The 19,617-nt window shown below is 50.5% G+C and overlaps 3 protein-coding genes and 1 long non-coding RNA gene across 12 annotated transcripts in view; 1 reads left to right on the top strand and 3 right to left on the bottom strand.

Annotated features, from left to right (window-relative positions):
* The window catches only part of LOC127463139 (uncharacterized), a 62,808-nt gene that overhangs the window by 11,874 nt on the left and 31,317 nt on the right, over positions 1 to 19,617 (bottom strand). The window lies entirely within an intron of this gene.
* On the bottom strand, positions 225 to 4,278 carry FKBP3 (FKBP prolyl isomerase 3). The gene is made up of 7 exons (XM_051772200.1): positions 4,064 to 4,278; positions 3,869 to 3,970; positions 3,657 to 3,764; positions 3,020 to 3,155; positions 2,016 to 2,083; positions 1,135 to 1,232; positions 225 to 409 (listed from the first exon to the last, which is right to left on the bottom strand). The coding sequence occupies exons 1-7, from the start codon at positions 4,172 to 4,174 to the stop codon at positions 355 to 357; spliced, it is 678 nt and encodes a 225-aa protein (XP_051628160.1). The 5' UTR covers positions 4,175 to 4,278; the 3' UTR covers positions 225 to 354.
* Positions 4,577 to 19,617, top strand: part of FANCM (FA complementation group M) — a 137,364-nt gene continuing 122,323 nt past the window's right edge. For all 9 annotated transcript variants that reach the window (XM_051772074.1, XM_051772073.1, XM_051772077.1 and 6 more), the window contains exons 1-4: positions 4,577 to 5,047; positions 6,041 to 6,213; positions 7,080 to 7,157; positions 7,420 to 7,578. In XM_051772074.1, the coding sequence (XP_051628034.1) occupies positions 4,618 to 5,047; positions 6,041 to 6,213; positions 7,080 to 7,157; positions 7,420 to 7,578 (840 nt within the window). In that variant the 5' untranslated portion in view covers positions 4,577 to 4,617. The remainder of the gene's footprint in view (positions 5,048 to 6,040; positions 6,214 to 7,079; positions 7,158 to 7,419; positions 7,579 to 19,617) is intronic.
* On the bottom strand, positions 10,949 to 18,594 carry LOC127463113 (heme-binding protein 2-like). Its single transcript, XM_051772198.1, has 5 exons — positions 17,972 to 18,594; positions 14,618 to 14,709; positions 13,180 to 13,321; positions 12,549 to 12,732; positions 10,949 to 11,984 (listed from the first exon to the last, which is right to left on the bottom strand). Exons 1-5 carry the CDS (start codon positions 18,186 to 18,188, stop codon positions 11,813 to 11,815), a joined length of 807 nt encoding a protein of 268 aa, XP_051628158.1. The 5' UTR covers positions 18,189 to 18,594; the 3' UTR covers positions 10,949 to 11,812.

Here is a 19,617-nt window from a genome sequence, read left to right as displayed (position 1 = left end):
CTCGGTGGTGGAGCCGGGAGTAGGGACACGTGGTGTTCCCAGGAAGGGCTGTGGCACAGGGATGCCCTGGGAACGCCTGGATCTCTGGGAGCAGAGTGCCTGACACTGGTATTGATACCTCTGAAGAGGAGTGGGAATGCTGTGGAATTCCACAGGACCCCTGTGGCCCTGCAGCCCCGCCAGGGGAGGGTGGGGATGCTCAGACACAAAGAAGGGACGGCACCGAGGGTACAAACTGGTTTAGTGGTGTCACTGTACAGAGGGGCAGGGACAGCGCTCCCTTTCCACAGGGCCAGGCTGAACTGGATCCCCAGCACCAGTCCCTGGGTTCCCAGCAGCAGGGGAATTCACTCCTCACTCGATGTCCACCAGCTCCACTTCAAAGAAGAGCTTTGCGTTCGGGGGAATCCTGGGGGGCACGTTAAGGAAGCCTAAAACACCCCAAATCCTCCAGCTCCCCCGTCCCTCCCTGGGCAGGGCCTCACAGCCGCTCTCCTGTGTCCCTGTGGTGCCACTGACCTTGGGACACCCTGGATCCAGCACTGGGCTGGATCCTGCACTGCTGCCCAGCACCAGCTGTCAGGGACACGCAGGGCCAGTTCCATGGATGCACCTCCTCTAACACACCCTGCTCCTCATTCCTCCTAAGCCTGGTCTCCTGCTGTGCTACAGGGGAGAACAGTGTCCAGGCAGCCCTTGGGATTACAGGATTCCAGCACCAGGGAACAACCTCTTCCTCCCAAAGCACTGGGAAAAAGGAACATGAATGTGTAAAACTGCAGGATCCCCCCTCCATCCCGTACTCCAGTTGTATCCCAGAACCAGAACCAAATTTAACTGCTGTTACCCTACAAGTCACTCCTCCTGCTTCCCTACTCCACTGGTTTGTATCCCTGTCAGTAATAAGCATTTGGAAGCTCAGCTGGACTAAAAATGCAGGTGGAAAACAGCAGCAAGTTCTCCCTCCACAAGGTTTAGTTCCAAACAAAAAGACAATCCCACCCACCCTCCAAGTGCACCAAATTTCCTCAGAGTGGGAATATTCTGAGCCTGCTGTAGAGTGAACCCCCCCATTACACCCCTGCCCCAGCACTTTGCCCCACCCAGCATTCCCAGGTTTCTGTACAAGGATACTTGGCATCGGGCTGCCCCTTCTTCCCGTAGGCCCACTCGGGCTCGATTTCCAGCTGGGCCTTCTCTCCTTTGCTCATGGTCAGCAGGGCTTCATCCCACTGCAAGGACAGCACCCAGGGTGTCACAACAGCTGCACTTCCCAGCCTTTCCATGTGCTCCTGGGGATTCCCACCAATCCCACACCTCCACGAGCCCAGGCTGCTCCAAGGCCGGTCCAGCCTGGCCTCGCACAGAGCCAGGGCTGGGGCAGCCCAGCCTCTCTGGATCAGTGGATCCGTGCTTGTTCCAGGCTGTTCCAGACCCGGAGTCAGTAGTGCCTGTACCTCCCCAGTGTCCCCACGAGCGGCTCCTGCAGTGCCAGATCCCAGCTCAGGGAGAGGCTCAGGGACACACGGATAAACCTGGACAGCTGCAGCTCCTGCAGCACTGGGCACTGCCCAGGGACACTGCCCAGGGATCTGCCCCTTCCCAGGGCCAGGCCCGGCCCTCAGAAAGGCCTTTTTCCTGCTCAGCCTGGAGCAAAGGAGGCTCAGGGGGGACCTTCTGGCTCTGCAACCCCCTGACAGGAGGGGGGAGCCGGGGGGGTCGGGCTGTGCTCCCAGGGAACAGGGCCAGGAGGAGAGGAATCCCGGCAGCCTCAGAGCAGACTGACAGGAGCAGGAGGCTGGGCTTGTCCCAAGGAACACAGAGTGTTTTCCACACGCTGCTCCCCAGGGGAATGACACTGGATAATGGGACATCCTGCCCGTGTACACCCTTGCAAGTTGCATTTTTACCTCCACGAGGAACAGAACAGCAGCTCAAAAACTGCACCCTTGTCATAAATGACAGGGAAGGAAACTCCTTTGGAATTCTGAGGGAGCTGTCAATGCTGTACTTACACCTCGGATCACTTTTCCTACGCCAACCTTGAAACTCAAGGGCTTGGCTGCTTTTTTCTTCTTTGAGCCTGGAAGAGAGTTTTGTGTTGCTTTGCTTTAACATCACTCCAGCACACACCACACTGCTGTCTACAATTACAAATACATATGAGAAATAAATATATCATTTTATTATATTATTTTTTAGTGTTTATGTTATTATAACATTATAATATTATTTTAATATTCAGTGCTGTGCACCAAAGCCATCGTTCACTGTTCAAGCTGCACCAAGAGCTAAAGCTGATGAGCATCTTTCAAACCCCAAAGACTCATTTCTGAATTAATAAAGGTGACAGTACAAGTCACAAACACATTAAGGAACCAGAAATCAAAAGGGAACATAAAACAAGTACAAGAAGTCCCAGACAGCATTCCAGTGACTCTGGAATACTGTTCCTCTGAGCGTGGGACACAGTCTGGAAAAGCCTTTCTAGTACTGCAGGATTTCATACTCCTAACCCCTCTGATCTGTCACAAAAACAGCAGAGTACTCAAATCCCTCTCATTCCAGTGCCTCCATGTTTAAGGATTTACTAGAGAAGGACACTGAGATGTTTATTTAGAGAAACTCAGGACACTGCTGGTGCTCGAGTTCCATAGGAGAGGGAAGCTCCAGCTCTCCCCTCAAGTATTTTCAGCCCTGATTAAGTCCCTGCTTTTCACATTCCCAGGCCTGGAGAATGCCAGAAGGGAGGGCTGGCAGGATGCAGCAGTGTCACTTGACACCAGCCACTCCTAAAATACTGCCCTGCCTTACCTCATGGAAAATCAGGATCCGGGAGGGGGCTCAGGGACATCCCGGCAGCTCAACAACAAGGCAGTTTGTCAGGAATCCCACAGGGACACTTCCAGAGGCAAACACCTGCCCAGATCTGCTCAAGGAGCCCAGTTAATGCACTCTACAAGAGCCTGCAGCAAACCCCAAACAGTTTCTCTGTGCACCCATCTGTGCATGACCTTACTTGATTGAATATTGGTATCGAAGACTGTCCCATCCTGCAGCTTTCCCGTGTACCAGCAGTGCACAGTGTCTCCTTTCTTCGGGAAGTTGGTTTTATCGCCCTTCTTTAAAATGGATTTTGTATACTTTGGTGGCCCCTGAGGTTGTAAAAATAAGCCTTGTGACTGGTGGGTTAAGTAGCTTCAGATCAACTATGAGATGGAGCAAGCACTTAGTTTAAGGCATTGAAGAAGACATGCACTGTTAGTGAAGGGCGTGTTCGTGGGTAACTGCAGGGCTGGAATGTATGGGGAAAATGCAGCAGATTAAGGTTAAGGCAGGGTGCAAACACCAGAGTTCTTGCTGGAACCAGCTCTTTGGAGAATCCTGAGTTGGAAGGGATCCACAAGGATCATCCAGTCCAATCCCTGGACACCCCAAGAGTCACACCATGTGCCTGAGAGGATCATCCAAATGCTCCTTGAGCTCTGGCCGCCTTAGGGCCGTGCCCACTGCCCTGGGGAGCCTGTTCAGTGCCCCACCACCCTCTGGGGGAAGAACCTTTCCCTGATACCCAACCTAACCCTCATCCTGAGACAGGGGACCTGGTTAATTTGGTTTCCCACACGACAAACGCGAGGCGGGAGTGTCGCACAAACCTCCTCCACAGCCTCCTCAGCCTTCGCCGCCTTCCCCTTGGCCTCCTCCGCCTTGGCCGGCTTCGCCTTCTCCGCCGCCTTCTCCGCGCCGTCCGTGCCCTTGAACCGCTGAGGGGGGGAGGATGAAGAGCCACATCCATCAGCCATCAACCCCCACAGGACCACCCCCCCCCCCCCCCCCCAGCTCCGTTCCCCCCTCCTCGTCCCCTCACCTGCGTGTGGAAAAGCTGCGTGTAAGCCGCGATGAGCTGCTCCTTATTCGCCGTCTTCGCCACGTTCTTCACCTGCCCCAGCAGCTTGTGCTCCGCCAGGAACTGCCGGACACAGGAGCGCGAGCCGTGAAACACCCGCTCCAAAGACGCACCGCACGCGCGCTCCAAACTATTCGGATTTCCCCCCGAACTCACCGCCTGCGCCGCGTGCTCCTGCAGGAATTTGATGATCTCCTTCTTGGCCAGCGCCTCGCTCCGCAGCTCCTCCGCGCTCCAGGGCTGCGCCGGACCGGCGGCCGCCGCCATTTTCCCACCCGCCTCCTACTCCTCCTCCGAAGAGGAGGGCTGGGAAGCGACCCAGGAGGGAGGAGGGGAGGGCCGGGATAAACGCCCAGGGGGAAGGGGAGGGCCGGGAGGCGACTCCAGACCCTCCCCTAGGCCCTCGGGCGGAGGCTCCTGAGGTGGTTTGAGGCGGCCGCGCTGAGGGAGGGACAAAATGGCGCCGCCTCAGGGAAGCGGGGGAACGCCCTGAGGGAGAAGCGAAGCGGGAGGAGCAGCGGGATTTACCTCAGGCTTGGCGGCCGCCCGAAGGGGAAAGGGCGGGCCAGGAACCCGCCGAGGGCGAAGGGGAGGGACGGGAGGCGGCTTGGCCGCCTCCCGTCCCTCCCCTTCGCCCTCGGCGGCGTTTTCAAGCGGCGGCGTTGAGGAAGCGACAAAATGGCGGTGGGCGCGCCGCTCCCTGAGGGAGGATGAGCGGCGGGCGGCAGCGCACTTTGCCTCAGGTCTGGCGGGCGCCTGAGGGTAAAACCGAAGAGGAGGGCGCGGACAACGACAGCGATGATGACTTGCTGCTGGCAGCCGCCGCCGCGGCGGACCCCGTGCCCGTGGAGGGTTTCAGCGAGGCGGCGGGATCCATCTGGATCTACCCCACCAACCTGCCGGTGCGGCCGTACCAGGAGCGCATGGCGGGCGCCGCGCTGCTGGCCAACACCCTCGTGTGCCTGCCCACGGGGCTGGGCAAGACCTTCGTGGCCGCCGTGGTCATGTATAACTTCTACCGCTGGTTCCCCTCCGGGAAGGTGCTGTTCCTCGCCCCGACCAAGCCGCTGGTGGCTCAGCAGATGGAGGCGTGTGCCCGAGTCATGGGCATCCCGGCACGGGACATGGCGGAGATGACAGGTACGGGCTGCGGCGATATCCCGGAGGGCAGAGTGTGAAGAGACGCGGCGGAGGGGGGGAATAAAGAGGTGTTTGAAAGGGTAAACTGTTGGTTTTGCAGTAGTTAAAGCCCCAGGTCGCCCGTGTAAAGGGTGGTGGAGCGCTGCGGTGCAGCCCTATGGGTCGTAGCCTGCGGGTGTTCACACGCCATGTGCTCTGCGTGAAGCTTAAGCTAAAGAATAATGGCTCTTTTTTTCCATGTTTTTTTGCTTTTCCCTCCTCTTTCCCCCTTCCTTTTGTCCTTTCCCACCCCCGCTTCCTTTGCCCTTCCCACATTCCTGTTTATCCCTTCCCACATTCCTGTTTATCCCTTCCCACATTCCTGTTTATCCCTTCCCACATTCCTGTTTATCCCTTCCCACATTCACGTTTATCCCTTCCCATATTCCCGTTTATCCCTTCCCCTCCCTCTCCCCCTTTCCCTTTCCCCCTCTTTTTCCTTCTTCCCTATTTTAATAAAGTTTTTGCGGACCCCCCCGAGCTGCAGCTTACTGCTCACTGCAGCAATAGCCTTAAGCTGTTTTTAGGCACAAACCTTTCCCGGAGGTGCTGTAGGTGAGGTTTAGGGCTGTGGGCAGCTGTGGGGCATCTTGAGCTTCCCGGCCTTCATTTCCATGGTTCTGGATTTAGCGTTTTAATGCAATAAATTCATCCTCGTTGTTGTATTCAGTGAGGGTGGGGAGGCCCTGGCCCAGGTTGCCTAGAGCAGCTGTGGCTGCCCCTGGATCCCTGGAAGTGTCCAAGGCCAGGTTGGAGCAGCCTGGGCTGGTGGAAGGTGTCCCTGCCCATGGCAGTGTTTGGAATAAGATGGTTTTTAAGGTCCCTTCCAACCCAAAACAGTCTGGGATTCCCTGTGTCTGCCAGCCCTGCTGGCTTCTGCTGTCACTCTCAGCTCATGGGCTGCGTTTTACTCTGAGCAGAACAGCTCCCTGATGTTATTTCCTTTATTTCCAGGAGGAACCCAAGCTCTGGGCCGCCGGGAACTGTGGAATACCAAAAGAGTCCTTTTCCTTACCCCTCAGATAATGGTCAATGACCTTTCTCGTGGCACCTGTCCCGCTGTGGACATTAAATGTTTGGTTATTGATGAAGCCCACAAAGCCCTTGGGAATCATGCCTACTGCCAGGTAATGCTGGAGACACCCCTTTTTCTCTCCCAGTGACAAAAACCCCAAAATCACTTCAGGATCTCCATAACGTGTCACTGTCACTGCTGTGGGGAGATTGTTCTTGAGGTCCTTAACTTTGAAAGAGATCAAGCACTCCTGTACATTGTCACTGCCTTGTTATTAAGTAATACCTGTAAGGTATTTTTCTCATGCCTGAATTAAATTGTAATTTTTGTTTTGAAATATCTTTTTGACTGAGGCAATTTAAAAAAAAAAGCGTGGGGTTTTTTTGTAAGGTTCTTTAACTTAGTAAAATCAGTTCAAGTTTTGTTTTTAAAACTGAGGTTTGTGTTGATCAACAAAGACTCTGTTGTATTATCGTGGGTTAATCTCATAGCAATGGGAGATTTCAAAAGTAAATTTTATATACTGGAGAAATTGAGTGGAATATGTGTATAATACCTGTGGAGTTCAGATTTCATGGGACTTATTATCCATGATTTACTTTTTTTAAAAGAGTTGATCTTCAGACTTCTTGGCAGCTCTCCTGAGTTAGTGTGCTCTTAATCTTTCTGTTAAATCAAGTGAGAAATCATTTCATAATTTACCAGGGTTGTTCTTGGTACACTTCCAGGATATCCCATCCCTGGAAGTGCTCCAGTGCAGGTTGCACAAGCACTTGGGATAGTGGAAGGTGTCCCTGCTCATGGCATGGGGTGATCTTTAATGTCCCTTCCCACCCAAACCGCACCACGATTCTAGGATTGAATATTTTCAGAGTGTTTTGTTAAGCTTTTCCTTCTTGGTGGGTATTTTCCTTGATATAGTTTGTGTAAGGAAATAATCTCCTTTGAAGGTATTAACAGAAAGTTCCCTGTTGGTAGGTGGTGAGGGAGCTGAGCAAATACACGAGCCAGTTTCGGATCCTGGCCCTGAGTGCCACACCAGGCAGTGACACCAAGGTGAGCCAACCCCACTTGTGTGCTTCAGGTAATCAACTTGGAGTAGAAACTGTGTTTAATACCAGTTTGAACACTGCAAGGTACTAAAGTATGTTACAGTTCCACATCAAAACTGAATTTATTTACAGTCTTGGCTTGAGGTGCCTAAGTGGAGAGTCTTTTGTTTTCCATCACGGGCAGTGGGTAGCTTTTCCTTACAAATGTATTCAAGCCCTGCTGAACTGTGGGAATAGTAATTTTTCTTTTTTTATCTCTGTGCCAGGCTGTGCAGCAGGTTATCTCCAACTTACTGATCGCTCAGATAGAGGTGTGCACTGAGGATTCCCCAGAAATCCAGCCTTATTCTCACGAGAGACAGGTGGAAAAAATCGTGGTGCCACTTGGGGAAGAGCTGGTAGGAATTCAGAACACTTACATCCAGGTGAGTTTGTTTGTTCTTTGTTGGTCACTGGCCAGTGACAGGAAATACATGAATATCTCTGCCTAGGCTTGCTGTAGCTTATAAAAACAACACCTTCCTATGCAGTTAACTTTGAGCACAAGGCAAAGAAAAAACGTGGTCTCAACTCCACTGTGACCTTAAAAAGCTCAGGTGAAAAACTGAGAATGGAATTACTTTCCTCATCCTTTTTCAGGAGTCTTTGCAGAATTGGCACCAGACTTAAAACTGAGGGTTTCTGCATTTGGCTGAATTTAGTAGGATTAAAGTATTCAGATGTTGGGAATGCCTTATGAAGTCTGTATGTGGATTTTCTGAAACATTTTCTATGTTAGAGAATATTCTTTAGGGTTTGAAGTCGCCTGTAAGTGTAATTAGTTCCCTTGATTATTTTTTATCTTTGTTTGTTTGTTTGTTTGGGTTTTTTTTGTTTTGTTTTATTTGTGGGTTTGTTTTTTTTCCTGGGTTGGTTGATTTTCTTTTCTTATTATTCTGAGGGCTTTTTCTTTGTGTTTTCCCCTTTTTTTTTTTACTAATCTGTAATGTTCAAATATGGAAGAGATTTTCAGGCAAATGCTATTACATAAGATACAGCTTTGAAAAGTTCAAAATGTGTGGTCTGTGTTCGGTAAGAGGCATAAAAACCCCTGGGATTAGTTTAGTATCAGACTGTTGGCCTCAGAGTATGGTTTTGCTTAAACTTTAATGGTCTTGGTGTAGTTATGTGGACACCACTGGAAGGCAAACTTGTGAGTGCATCAGCTGTTTTCAGACCAGTGACCTGAGAGCTATTTAAATGAGGAAGGTCCATTCATAAGCTTTAAAAAGAAACTTTAAAGGTAGTTTTGCATCACTGCAGGTGCCTCTGAGTGCTCTGGTGAGTGCAGGGATTTATTTTGAGGTGCTTCACTTGAGATTTGTTTGGCTGCACAAACCTTGCCTGTGGCTTCAGTGGTTACTGTTTCCTTGCTTTGATCTGGTATTTGCATTTGAATTGCTCCTGATGTTCTTAGAAAATACAATTTGTACCCACACAGAGGGTGTGAAAGGATGGTTTGTGTTGTCTGGACAAGCCAAGCCTTAGCCTTGCAGGCCTCAGCACTTTGGGAAGTGGTTCCTGTTCCTCACAGTGACCATTTCCAGTCTGGGGCTGAGGTGGCTTTGGTAGAATCAGCCCAGCAGCTTGTGCCTCCTGCTGCTCCCACCCTGCCCCAGGAGTGAGAGCCAGGGCTGCTCTGCACAAGGAAATGAGGATCTTTAATGCTGACAGACAGGAGCAGTAACAGGACATGTCAGTGGGGATGAAGGACAGTGTCAAACAGCACAGTGCACCAATGCCACAGAAACTCTGTTTATGTGTGTTTACATACAGTAAGCAAGGCCCTGAGTATCACAATAGCTGGAATAAACATTTTAGGCACTAATGCTTGTTTGGAAAATACACAGTATGCAGGACAACACTCATCTGTTAAGGCTACATTGTTTAATCTTCCAAAAATGGGGGTGAATGCTATTTTATTACCTCCTTTGGACAGTGGAAATCTAACAGCTTCAAATTACAAATGAAAATCCATGAGTGGCTTCCAAAGGAGAGCCACGGATGGATAATTAAATACCTGTTCCCAGGTGATCATTCTTGACATGGAGTTTTGAAATTGGAGTCATAGTAATGTTTGCTTGGCACTCACTGGTGTAACAACTAAATAAACCTTGTTGTGTGCCAGTTAAAAGCTGGAACTCTTGGTCCCTGTGCTCACGAGGGCCAGTGACAGCCCTGTTCCACCTTCCACAGCCATAAAGTGTATCTTCAAACGGGAGGTGAAGTGGTTTTTTCTCAGCAGCAGAAGCCATCTAACACGAGTCAAAATAAATAAATACTATGTGGGAGTTCACAGTCTGCCAGAAACAGCGGGGAAGGCTTGGCTGCAGTGGGAGATCAGCACACTCAGACACTGCTCCTGTCCCAGGGACAGGCATGTTTGTAGGACCAGGAGCCCAGTCACGGCAGGGCTGGGGCTGCCCACGGGAAGGGACACCAGACACAGCAAATGCTTTCTGCAGCAGAGGTTTCAGATGTAAACTCTGTACAAACCGGTGCTGTGTGGTGGGAGGATTTCACTGCTTCCAAGGACTGTTCAGCATCTGTTGTGCCAAAGCACTAAGATAATTTCTCTAACTGGCAAAAGCAATCAGATTGCAGAAACCTCTTTAATTTGGCATAAAATCTTGCCAAAGGAAAAAATTATTTGTATTTGCTCTTTTAAAAATCTTGGTGGGGGAGCAGGGGGTTGAGGACAAAACCTTTCTCCCTGGGCCCTCTATTCAACTGGATTTTTAAAAACTTTTTATTGTTTTCTGTTAGCTAAGAGCTTTTAATTTAATACTGGCTGGCATTTTTTAATTTTCCTTTTCCCAGGCTGAGATCCTTCATTGTATTTTTGTTGGTCCAGGATTTTTTTTTCCTCCCCACGAGGACTGTTGGTTTGTTTGTGTTAAAACTAAGGCTTTTCTCTCTCTTTTTATTTTCTTTTTCCATTTTCCCCCTCTCCTTGCTGTGTCCCAAGGAATCTCCATGCCCAGCAAGCACCAGAGGGCACCTTGGTCCCACTTAAGCCAGGGCCAGCTGCACTCTGATCCTGCTGCTCAGGGAGAGGCTTTGGGTTAACCTTAAAGCCAGTGGGAACAGGAGGCTTCAGGTTCTTCCAGAAGTACTCCATAAATCCATGCCTGGAGTTATTTTTTCACTCTGCTGGGAGTTAGCAGCCACTGGCTCTGGTTGCTGGTCTGTAGGTTGTGATTAGAGAGCACAAAAGCTCTGTTTAAACCCCAAATCCTGCAATCAATAAATAATGCTGGTGATATACTCAATAAATTTTATATAAAAAGACACTTCTATTAAGCATAAACTCTGCCTTCATATCAGTAGGGGGAGACATTCAGGAGGGATTTTTTGAGAGCAAAACTGTTTGCTGCCCCAGTTCTAAAGTGCAGTAGGTGCCCTTGGGCTGTGTGAAACAGTGGGAATGCTGCTCTCAGCCCTTCTGCCAGGCGGGCAGCTGTCTGCCTGCAGGATTACCCTGGGGGTGAAGGGCAAAAGAAACCACAAGATGGATACTAGGAAGAAAAAATTCTCACAGTGAGGGTGGTCAGACTGCAGCAGGGCCCAGAGGGGCTGTGGACTCCTCATCCCTGGAGCTGCTCGAACTCCAGGCATGTGAGAGCCAGAGCAGCCAGCTCTGCCTGGCCCTTCTCTCTGCAGAGGTCACTTCTAGCTGGGATTTTTAATGTGATTCTGTGAATATTTGTGTCAGTTATTACATTAGTGGTGTGGCAAAAGGACTGAACAGATTAATTACCTTGCTGCAGTGTTTTAGCATCCAGCAAAGTCGTGAGAAAAAAGCGTTCAGAAAACTGGAGTTAAAAATAACCAGCGGCTATTTAGGAATGCCAGAGACAGTCATGGGATTCCTGGGAGTGTGGGATTAAGGTAACCTGTAACTTCTGCTATCGAAACTTCAATGAGCATTAGGACTGTGGTGCCTTTTTGGTCTCTTCTCCAGACTAAAAGTCCTTTGGTTGGGTGCTTTGTGAGGTAAGCTTTAGGATTTGTGTCACGGATGAGGACATCCAAAGCAGTCGGCGTTGGCCTACTCTGACTCCTTGGATCAATCCCAGGGGGCTAAATCTGGTAGTTCTCTGCAGGAACTACGACCTGGACATTCTTTTTCTGCATGTTGAGGTGGGTTTGGTGTGTTCCCACTGACTGCCCCAGCGGGGTCTTTGTGCAGCACCGGGTGCCCAGAGCAGGAGCTCCAGGGTCTCCCCAGGGACCATCCCAAGCCACAAGCAGTCTAGGGATGCCAGCAAGTGGATGAGAGGAGAGGTCTCTGCCTGCCTTATCTTGTAAACAAAAGATAAGGTGAACTAACTTATAAAGTGCTAAAACCCTCATTAAAATTGTGTGGAGACTGTCCAAGGTGACACAGGGGACTGTGTTGGGGTGGCCTGGGTGTGGTGACTGAGCTGGGGGATTGCCTCCCTACAGGGGCTCAGAGCCCCGTCGCTGAACTCTCTGGGTCGGGCACCTAGTGTGTGGGTGAGCTGGGGGCTGTGCCTGGGGGAGCGGGGCAGCACAGGCAGCTCGGGGCAGCACAGGCAGCTCGGGGCAGCACAGGCAGCTCGGGGCAGCACAGGCAGCTCGGGGCAGCAGGGCGGGTCAGGGCCGCTGCAGGAACCAGATCTCGTTGTGGCGGTTGGCGGCGGCGGGGTTGGTGTAGCCGGCGATGATGAAGGTGTCCTGCAGGCACAGCTCGGGGCTCTCCAGGATGGCTGCCAGCACGCTGATCTCTCTCATGATCGAGTCTTCGTTGGTGATGCCCCTGAAGCTCCTGCAACAATCAGCTTCACGTCAGGTTCTTTCTAACATCCAGGTTTTCTGGAGCCTTCTGAATGATTCGGTTGTGTGTCACCAGTGATGCTGTGGTAGATCTTAGCTTTGTCCCTACCACGTCAGATGCTTTGCTCCCAACTACACAGAACAGCCTGATGCTGTTTTATCACACATTTACAGATGCATCAGTATACCAGTTAATTCATGGGATCGTGGGATATCCCAAGTTGGAATGGACCCACAAGGATCATCCAGTCCAACCTCAGTCCCTGCCCAGGACACCCCAACAATCCTCCCCCGTCCCAGAGAGCGTTGTCCAAACCCTCCTGGAGCTCTGGCAGCCTTGGGGCCGTGCCCACTGCCCTGGGGAGCCTTGGGCAGTGCCCACCACCCTCTGGGGGAAGAGCCTGTTTCATATAAATTGGTAACCATTATTTCCAGGCAGCTTTTACAAGTTTTGCCACTTGTTACCTCTTATAACTTGGTTTAAAAGACGTGCCATTCCCAGATTGAAAACTACCCATTTTCCCAGTTTCCCAGAGCAGAGCCCACGGTGCCTGACCTGCTGTAGACGATGGTGGCAGGCCACTCCTCGATGCTGATGTCCGAGTCGAAGGGGTGAGGGGGCTCGTCCTGCAGCACCTCGGGCAGGTAGTAGGCGACTGTCACCGCCGGGGTCATCGCCGACTGTGACTCGTTGGTGTGCACGATGGTCACGATGGGGATGGTGATGCCCAGGTACAGCCCTGGGGGACACAGGGTGTTGTAGGAGTGTTTATGTGCTGTGCTGGACTGCTGAACTCACACTGAGCCCTATAAACCCCCCAGGGTTACTAACAGGATGTTTTAGGCACTGGGGCCGCGTATTCCAAGTTGGAAGCAGCAGTGAGGCCCTGGCCCAGGTTGCCCAGAGAAGCTGTGGCTGCCCCTGGAAGTGTCCAAGGCCAGGCTGGACGGGGCTTGGAGCAACCTGGGCTAGTGGAATGTGTCCCTGCCCATGGCAGGGGGTGGCACTGGGTGAGCTTTAAGGTCCCTGCACACCCAACCCATTCCATGATTTCTGTGATCCTTCTGGAAAGGCTAGAGCTGGGGTGGTGGATTTGGGAAAGCTAATAAAAGCACCTCCCCAGTTAGGGAACTAAGTGCCTAAATGTGACTGTGTAAGTGCAGTGCAGAATCGTGGTTGCCATTACCTGAGGAGTTCTGCTCACAGATGTACCTCATGAGCTTCATGAAGCCCAGGCAGATGCTCTGCTCGTACTGTTTCTCCTTCATTTTTATGCAGGCCCACTTGGCCTTCCCGTACTGCCTTTTTTCATACAGCAGGTCTCCCAGCTGCAATCACAAAGGCAAGGATTTAGGATTTCAATACCAGCAGCTAGAAACCCCCCCCCCAAACAAATACACCTTTAGCACCAGAACAACTGCATCTTTTCTCAGCTGTCAGGGGGGTGATCTTGAAAGGAACATGAATTTCATTCCTTCCTCAGTATATCAACATATACCAATCCTTTATTCAATATAAACACAGGAAGGGATACACTGCTGACCTTGGACCACAACTTATTTCAGCAGATTTCTGGGTAGTTCTCCTTCAAAATAAGGAACTGACATTTCTTGGAACTGTATTAACCATTTATTTGCAACTAACACTGAACAACCTTATTTTTTAGCTGCATTTGTTACAGTAAGTACTGAGAATTTGCTTTTCATTACAACATAAAACAGTCAGGAGTCCCAAACTGTTCAGATGAAACACACTCCAATTATGATATTTATAAATGTGACTTATTATTTAAAAGAAATGTGACAAAAAGTCTTCACAGGTGGTTAGTAGAGGTTTTCTGGGTTTATTGATTTAAGGTTAGACCCTTGTTGGCACATTTCCTGAGCTGGAAGCAATTTGCTCCCTTCCATTTCAGATTTTTATTAGAGGAGGAGATGGGTTTGCAAATTGCTACTTTGTTTGGTAGTGATCTGTGAGACAAAAGTACATCTTTGGTTTGAAATTCAGATATTAATCTCTTTCAAGTACTCTTTGCTAAGGTTTTATTCACATGACTGTGCAAAGAAGCAGATTTAAAGAACCAATTTAAATGAAGAAGACAGGCATTTTATTTCAAATGTCAAAATATGGGATGTTTTTGTTAAATCAGTTATAAAATGTCACAAAGGCTGTAATTCTTGGCTATCTTCTGAGTTGCCTGAGAGTTTTTACTTTACAAAAAGGAAAAGTCACTTGTTAAAGGGGTGAGATGTTCCAAGTGAAATGAGTTAAACAGTTACAACGCTTTGCACTTGGGGTGTTAGAAATATTGACTGGTTAAAAGGCTTGGATAAGGAGCCATATTTGTGGAAATCCTGACTGGTTAAAAGGCTTGGATAAGGAGCCATATTTGTGGAAATCCTGACTGGTTAAAAGGCTTGGATAAGGAGCCATATCTGTGGAAATCCTGGCTGGTTAAAAGGCTTGGATAAGGAGCCATATTTGTGGAAATCCTGGCTGGTTAAAAGGGTTGGATAAGGAGCCATATCTGTGGAAATCCTGGCTGGTTAAAAGGCTTGGATAAGGAGCCATATCTGTGGCAGTGGGGTGTGGGTGCCCAGCCCAGCTGGGGAGGGCAGCAGTACCTTTTCCTTGCGCTGGATCAGGGTGAAGGGGATGGTCTGTCTCTCCTGGGGGTTGTTATTCCTGGTCAGCTGCTGGATTGGCTCTGCCATGTCTGCAACACAAGGACACAGATCCCACTTCAGACTTAAAAATTAGACTGAAATGTGTTGATTCCTTCTCTTAGTTAAGCTCTGGGGACTTTGGAACCAGTTTAGTTTGCTCTTCACTAGGAAAGGAAAGAACTTCCCTTAGGAAGTACCCTTAGGAAAAGGTTTCCCTCTCCCACTCCTCATATTTGCAATTCCTCAAGTTTTCTGGGCCAGTTTCTGGCTCTGTGCAGGTGACATTCCCAGTTCTGGTAACTCTCCTGGTGTTGGAATCCTGTGGATCCACATGAGGTAAATTGGTTTGGCTGCTCCTGGTCACAGGCTCAAGGGAATACTGCTATGGACACTCATTTCCTACAGGTGTTTAATGTCTAATTTTACCTTAGAGTTTGATGTTTCTGCATTTACTTTTTGTATCTATCTGTATCTCTCTATATAGATAAAAATATAAGTATTAATAGTTCTTAAAAGAGGTAAAATGCATCTCTTTGACACCTCTCTGTTTCAGTGCATTATTAGTCAGGACATATGTTGAGTGCAAGGCCTGTGTTGTTGTTGTTTCCAGCCCAGCTCCAGTGGATAAAAGGAGCAAATAAATGATAGTTCCATGAATAAAACTGGCATTTTCTAGAACTTCTGTTCTCCTACAGTTCAGCCATTTCAGTGTGGTTGGATTAGGTGTATTTGCAACTGTGGTTGCCCTGACATCAATCCTGGCTGAAGTTCCTAAATAAACTCTGCTTAGGAGTTGATCCCTGACAGACAGGCTTGGAAGCTGTGGATATAAGGTTAGTCTGAGGTATGGGAAGCCTCTCTTCCAGAGGACTTGGTCCCTTGCCTTCCAAAGCTGAATGATAAAGGCATTTGTGTGCTTTGAGAGAGGATTAGAAATTCAGTTTTATGTGCTTTGAAAGGCTGGGTGTGGATTTCTGCCCTACTCCCTCATGCTGTGTGCTGGACATGCAGGAAAAGGACACATTCCAGCTGGAAGAGCTCTTTTCCTGGGTGTTTTAAGTGCCTCAGGATCTTAAGTGGAAAAGGCAGGATAATGGGGGAAGAGAGCACTATCCATGTTTCAGGGAAGAGGAGAGTTAAGATGCAGGAGAATTAACTTGGCCGAGGTCACTTGGTAAATCTGTAGCTGAGCTGGGAATCAAACCTCCATGTCCTGACATCCAGTGCAGGGCTTTAGCTTTAAGACTATTTGGAACAGTAAAGATCTTTAAACAAAGGAGAGGGAAAAATTAAAGGTGAGGAAGCTACATTAGAGATAATTTGGAACATTTTTTTTAAGTACGTAATTGAGAAACATTGAAAATGTAACTAATAACTGACATATAAAATTGATCTCTTTGGAGGCTGAGGAAAAAGTAAAAAGTAGATTAGCCTTCAGCACTTAGTTTTCCAAGAATTAGGAAGCATTTTAGGACTCAAGAAAAGTTAACTCTATATTTAGATCACTTTATTGATAAATGGGTGGGTTATATTTTTTCCCTCCATATGAATGCATGGGATAGGGATTACAATTAAAGTCCTTCTGGGAGTTTTGTCCCTCAGCTGGTGAATTTGTGCCTCCTGTTGCCTGGGTGTGGAGGGCTCTGCCTGCCCAGGGCCAGGCTGGCAGGGAGCAGTGGGACAGGAAAGCTGGGTTTGCTGCAGTCAGGGCTGCAGTGACCCCAAGGACCATCCAGTCCAAGCCCTGGCCCTGCCCAGACACCCCAACAATCCCCCGTGTGCCCCAGAGGATCATCCAAACCCTCCTGGAGCTCTGGCAGCCTTGGGGCCGTGCCCACTGCCCTGGGCAGCCTGGGCAGTGCCAACCACCCTCTGGGGGAAGAACCTTGTCCTGAGATCCAACCTGCCCCTGCCCTGGCACAGCTCCAGCCCTTCCCTGGGTGCTGTCCCTGTCACAGGGAGCAGAGGGTGAAGAGAGATGGCCTTTCCCAGTGCCAGGGGGATTCCTCCCCCTGGAAAGTCACCTCCATTGCCTCCACAGGGCCCTGGGCAGGACCTAAGAAAGAACTTCTATTACTCTGTATTACTTTTTGTAACATTTGCTGAGTGTCACAGAGCAACCCTTCTAGAACACAGTAACTGAAATGTGGTCAAATGCTACTTTGGACATATTTCCTGGACTCTGTATCCTTCCTGGTGGACCTTAGGAGTTTCAGTGCAGGGTTTCACTATGTAGCACACCACCGGGGAATTCTGTGGGAAGGGACTGAGTTTGCTGCTGCTCTGAAGGAGCCCTTTGGCCTCGGGGTGTTAAATGGGGATCTCCCTCCTCTCCCCCTCCCTCCTGCCCTGTGGATTTGCTGTGCTGATTCCAGACACAACCCCGGGGCTGCTGGAGTGTGTGTTGAAACTATGGGATGGCACTGCTGGCACAGGGCATCCAGAGACCCCTCTGAGGGCACTGAGAACAAGGCAAGGCAGAGAACTCTGTTCAGAATCATCTTACCCTTCTTTTAGCATGTTAATTTTCAGTGTTAAACCACTACTAAGTTAAGATGAGACTTCAAGGTATGAATTGAAAAGGAGCTTGGACTCTCTTTGCTGCACTGAATTACAGGAAGAGTTTTTAAATAGCAGTAATTTCATTTTGGTGGTGTCTAGAGCAGTCTGTTGTTCAGGGTTTTCTGGTTCCCACCTTGGGGAAGGTGAGTTACCTGGACAGCAGAGATGGTTCAGATCTCTCTGCTTCTCTGGGCAGTTACAGTTTCTGGTTGAGCTGAGTTTGCAGTGACTCTGCTGCTTGTTTGGAGTTACCTGACTTGTTACAGTCTTTCAGATTCTCCAGTCTTTCTTAAAATTGAAAGTGAGCAATTTGCGACTAAGATAAGCCTGGGAGGCTCGCTGTCAAAAAAGCAAAGTTGATCCTTTTACTTGTTTACTCTGTGCCATCTTTAAATACAACCATCTTTCTTTGAAGCACTGACAGGAGCTATTCCAAACAAGAATGCTTTTGCAGGTAGCAAATATTCAATATTTAATTAGGACTGCAAACTCGCCTTGATGCGTTCTAGTACGAACAGGTCACCCCGGTGCCGCTACAGCCCTGGGACCCTCTGCATCGCCCCGGGCGAAGCTTTAGCTTTCTGAGTCCCAGACTCGGGGTGTCCCAGAGCTGCAGGAGTTCCGCGGGTGCTCTGGCCGTGCCCTGTGCTGTGTGCCGCGCTCCCCGCCCGCTCTGCAGGGGCTGGCCCGCCCGCCCGGTCCGGAGCAGCCCGGCTCCCTCCCGCTCCCTAAGCGGCTTATCCCGCTTACCGCGGGGCACGTCCACCTGGTGCCCCCTGCCCACGCTCTGCCAGTAGCTCAGCAGCCGCTCCTGCTCCTCGTCGTCCATGCGCTCGGCCGCCTCCTCCTCCAGGGAGCTGCCGTGGCTGTGGTACGCCGAGTCGGGGCTCTCCTCCAGCCCGTCCAGCTCCTCCAGCGTGATCGCGGCGGGCCCCGCGCCGCCCATGCGGCACCCGCCCGTCTCCATGGCCTCGGCCGGGATGGCACCGCTGCCAGCGCCCGCGGCTTTATCGGGGATCGCCCTGCCCAGGGATTTGGGGGGCGGGAGCGCCCGCCTCTGCCCGCCCAGCGCCGGGGGATGGAGGGAGGGATGGATGGAGAATAGATACCGGGATGGAGGGCTGGACACCCGCTCCCTGCGCACAGCCGCTTTCCTCGGCGGCCCTGCGGCTCCGGAGCTTCTCCCACCACGTGCTGTAGGGTCTGAGCAGTGCAGAACTTAAAGAACTTTGTGTCATGTGTGTTTTTTCACTCATTCCCTCTTTCCCAGCTATTCTCTTCATCGTTTATTTTCCCCACTGCTCTGCATGTCCCGTTTGTCCTCCTTTGTCCTGATTTTATGTTACTGCTTTCAAGCCGTGCTTTAAAGACAGATCTCTCGTTTTATTCAGGAGATCTCTGAACTGAATAAAACGATTCCAAACTCATTCCAGTTAGTGCAAAAGCCACGGGATATTTTGTTACCGAAGTCCAGCGCTGGAAGTTTTCAGCTGCATAATGTTGCCCTTGCTGAGAGCAGCGTGGCTGACAGCGAGGGGGATGAGCAGCCCCCTCTGGGGTGGTTGTGGCAATTAAGGCAGGAGCTGGGTGTCAGTCGGGGGTCTGTGTGCAGCACGTGGCTCTGTGTGGAGTTGCCTTTCCTTCCAAATTGAAGGTGAAAGGAGTGTTGTGGCCCTTTGTGTGCGGGCAGGGAAGGGGAATCTCGGGGCATTTAGAGTTTTAGAACAGTAGGAAACAGTCCTCTCCCGTGCTCTGTTGTGCCAGAAAAGCCAGAGGTTAAGGATGGGACTGTGGGGATGGGACTGTTGGCTCTGATGTGATGCTTAATCTGCCCCCTCTCCTTTTCCCCCCGTTTCTGGTCAGTACTTTTCCCCCAGGCTCGGCTTTGGTTACCCCACCCCAGGGGCTGAGCTTGCTGTTACAGTGAACTTTGAATTGCTTCAGAAGCTCAGACTGCAAGTCCTGACTGTGCTCCTGACAGCACAGACCACAGTCCTGCCGTTCCTATAGAGTTCTCCTTTGGGAATTTGCAAAGGGAGGAGCAGCTGCGGGTGGGAACATCCCAGGAGAGGGTTTTTTCAGAGCAGTGGTTGCAGTGAGTGAAACTCAGCCCCACTGGGGGGGGTTTAGCCTCTTGGTTGTGGGCAGTGAATCAGCCTCACAGACAGAGCTGAAATCCCTGGGAAGGCAAATCCTTGAGGAGGGTTGGATGTGGTGTGAGAGTGTGGCTGTGAGCTGATGTGATTTCACGGTCAGTGCAGAGCACAGGGTTCACTGGCCGTGTGCTGGAGGGGGTTGGGGCAGTGCCCAGGTTGTCCTCTCACATCCAGCTGAGCTTCCACTGGGGAGCAGCTGCTGTGGGCAGGGAGCCTCGGGGGAGGCACAGTGGGATCCAT

This window comes from Manacus candei, unplaced genomic scaffold (genome assembly GCF_025592945.1).
Source record: "Manacus candei isolate 608988 ecotype Guabito, Panama unplaced genomic scaffold, ASM2559294v1 h1tg000150l, whole genome shotgun sequence".
Classification (NCBI taxonomy): Eukaryota; Metazoa; Chordata; class Aves; order Passeriformes; family Pipridae; genus Manacus; species Manacus candei.
The sequence above is the reverse complement of the archived record's forward strand: the minus strand, read 5'-3'. Positions and strand labels throughout refer to the sequence as shown.

Excerpts from the sequence above, each read along its gene's own strand:
- FKBP3 (XM_051772200.1), bottom strand. The coding sequence starts at position 4,174 with ATGGCGGCGGCCGCCGGTCCGGCGCAGCCCTGGAGCGCGGAGGAGCTG. Across the intron at positions 3,156-3,656 it reads CTGAGGAGGCTGTGGAGGAG|GGGCCACCAAAGTATACAAA; the intron begins GTTTGTGCGACA and ends TTACAACCTCAG. Across the intron at positions 410-1,134 it reads AAGGGGCAGCCCGATGCCAA|GATTCCCCCGAACGCAAAGC; the intron begins GTATCCTTGTAC and ends CGTGCCCCCCAG.
- LOC127463113 (XM_051772198.1), bottom strand. The coding sequence starts at position 18,188 with ATGGAGACGGGCGGGTGCCGCATGGGCGGCGCGGGGCCCGCCGCGATC. Across the intron at positions 14,710-17,971 it reads CCAGGTGGACGTGCCCCGCG|ACATGGCAGAGCCAATCCAG; the intron begins GTAAGCGGGATA and ends CTTGTGTTGCAG. Across the intron at positions 13,322-14,617 it reads TGATCCAGCGCAAGGAAAAG|CTGGGAGACCTGCTGTATGA; the intron begins GTACTGCTGCCC and ends TTGTGATTGCAG.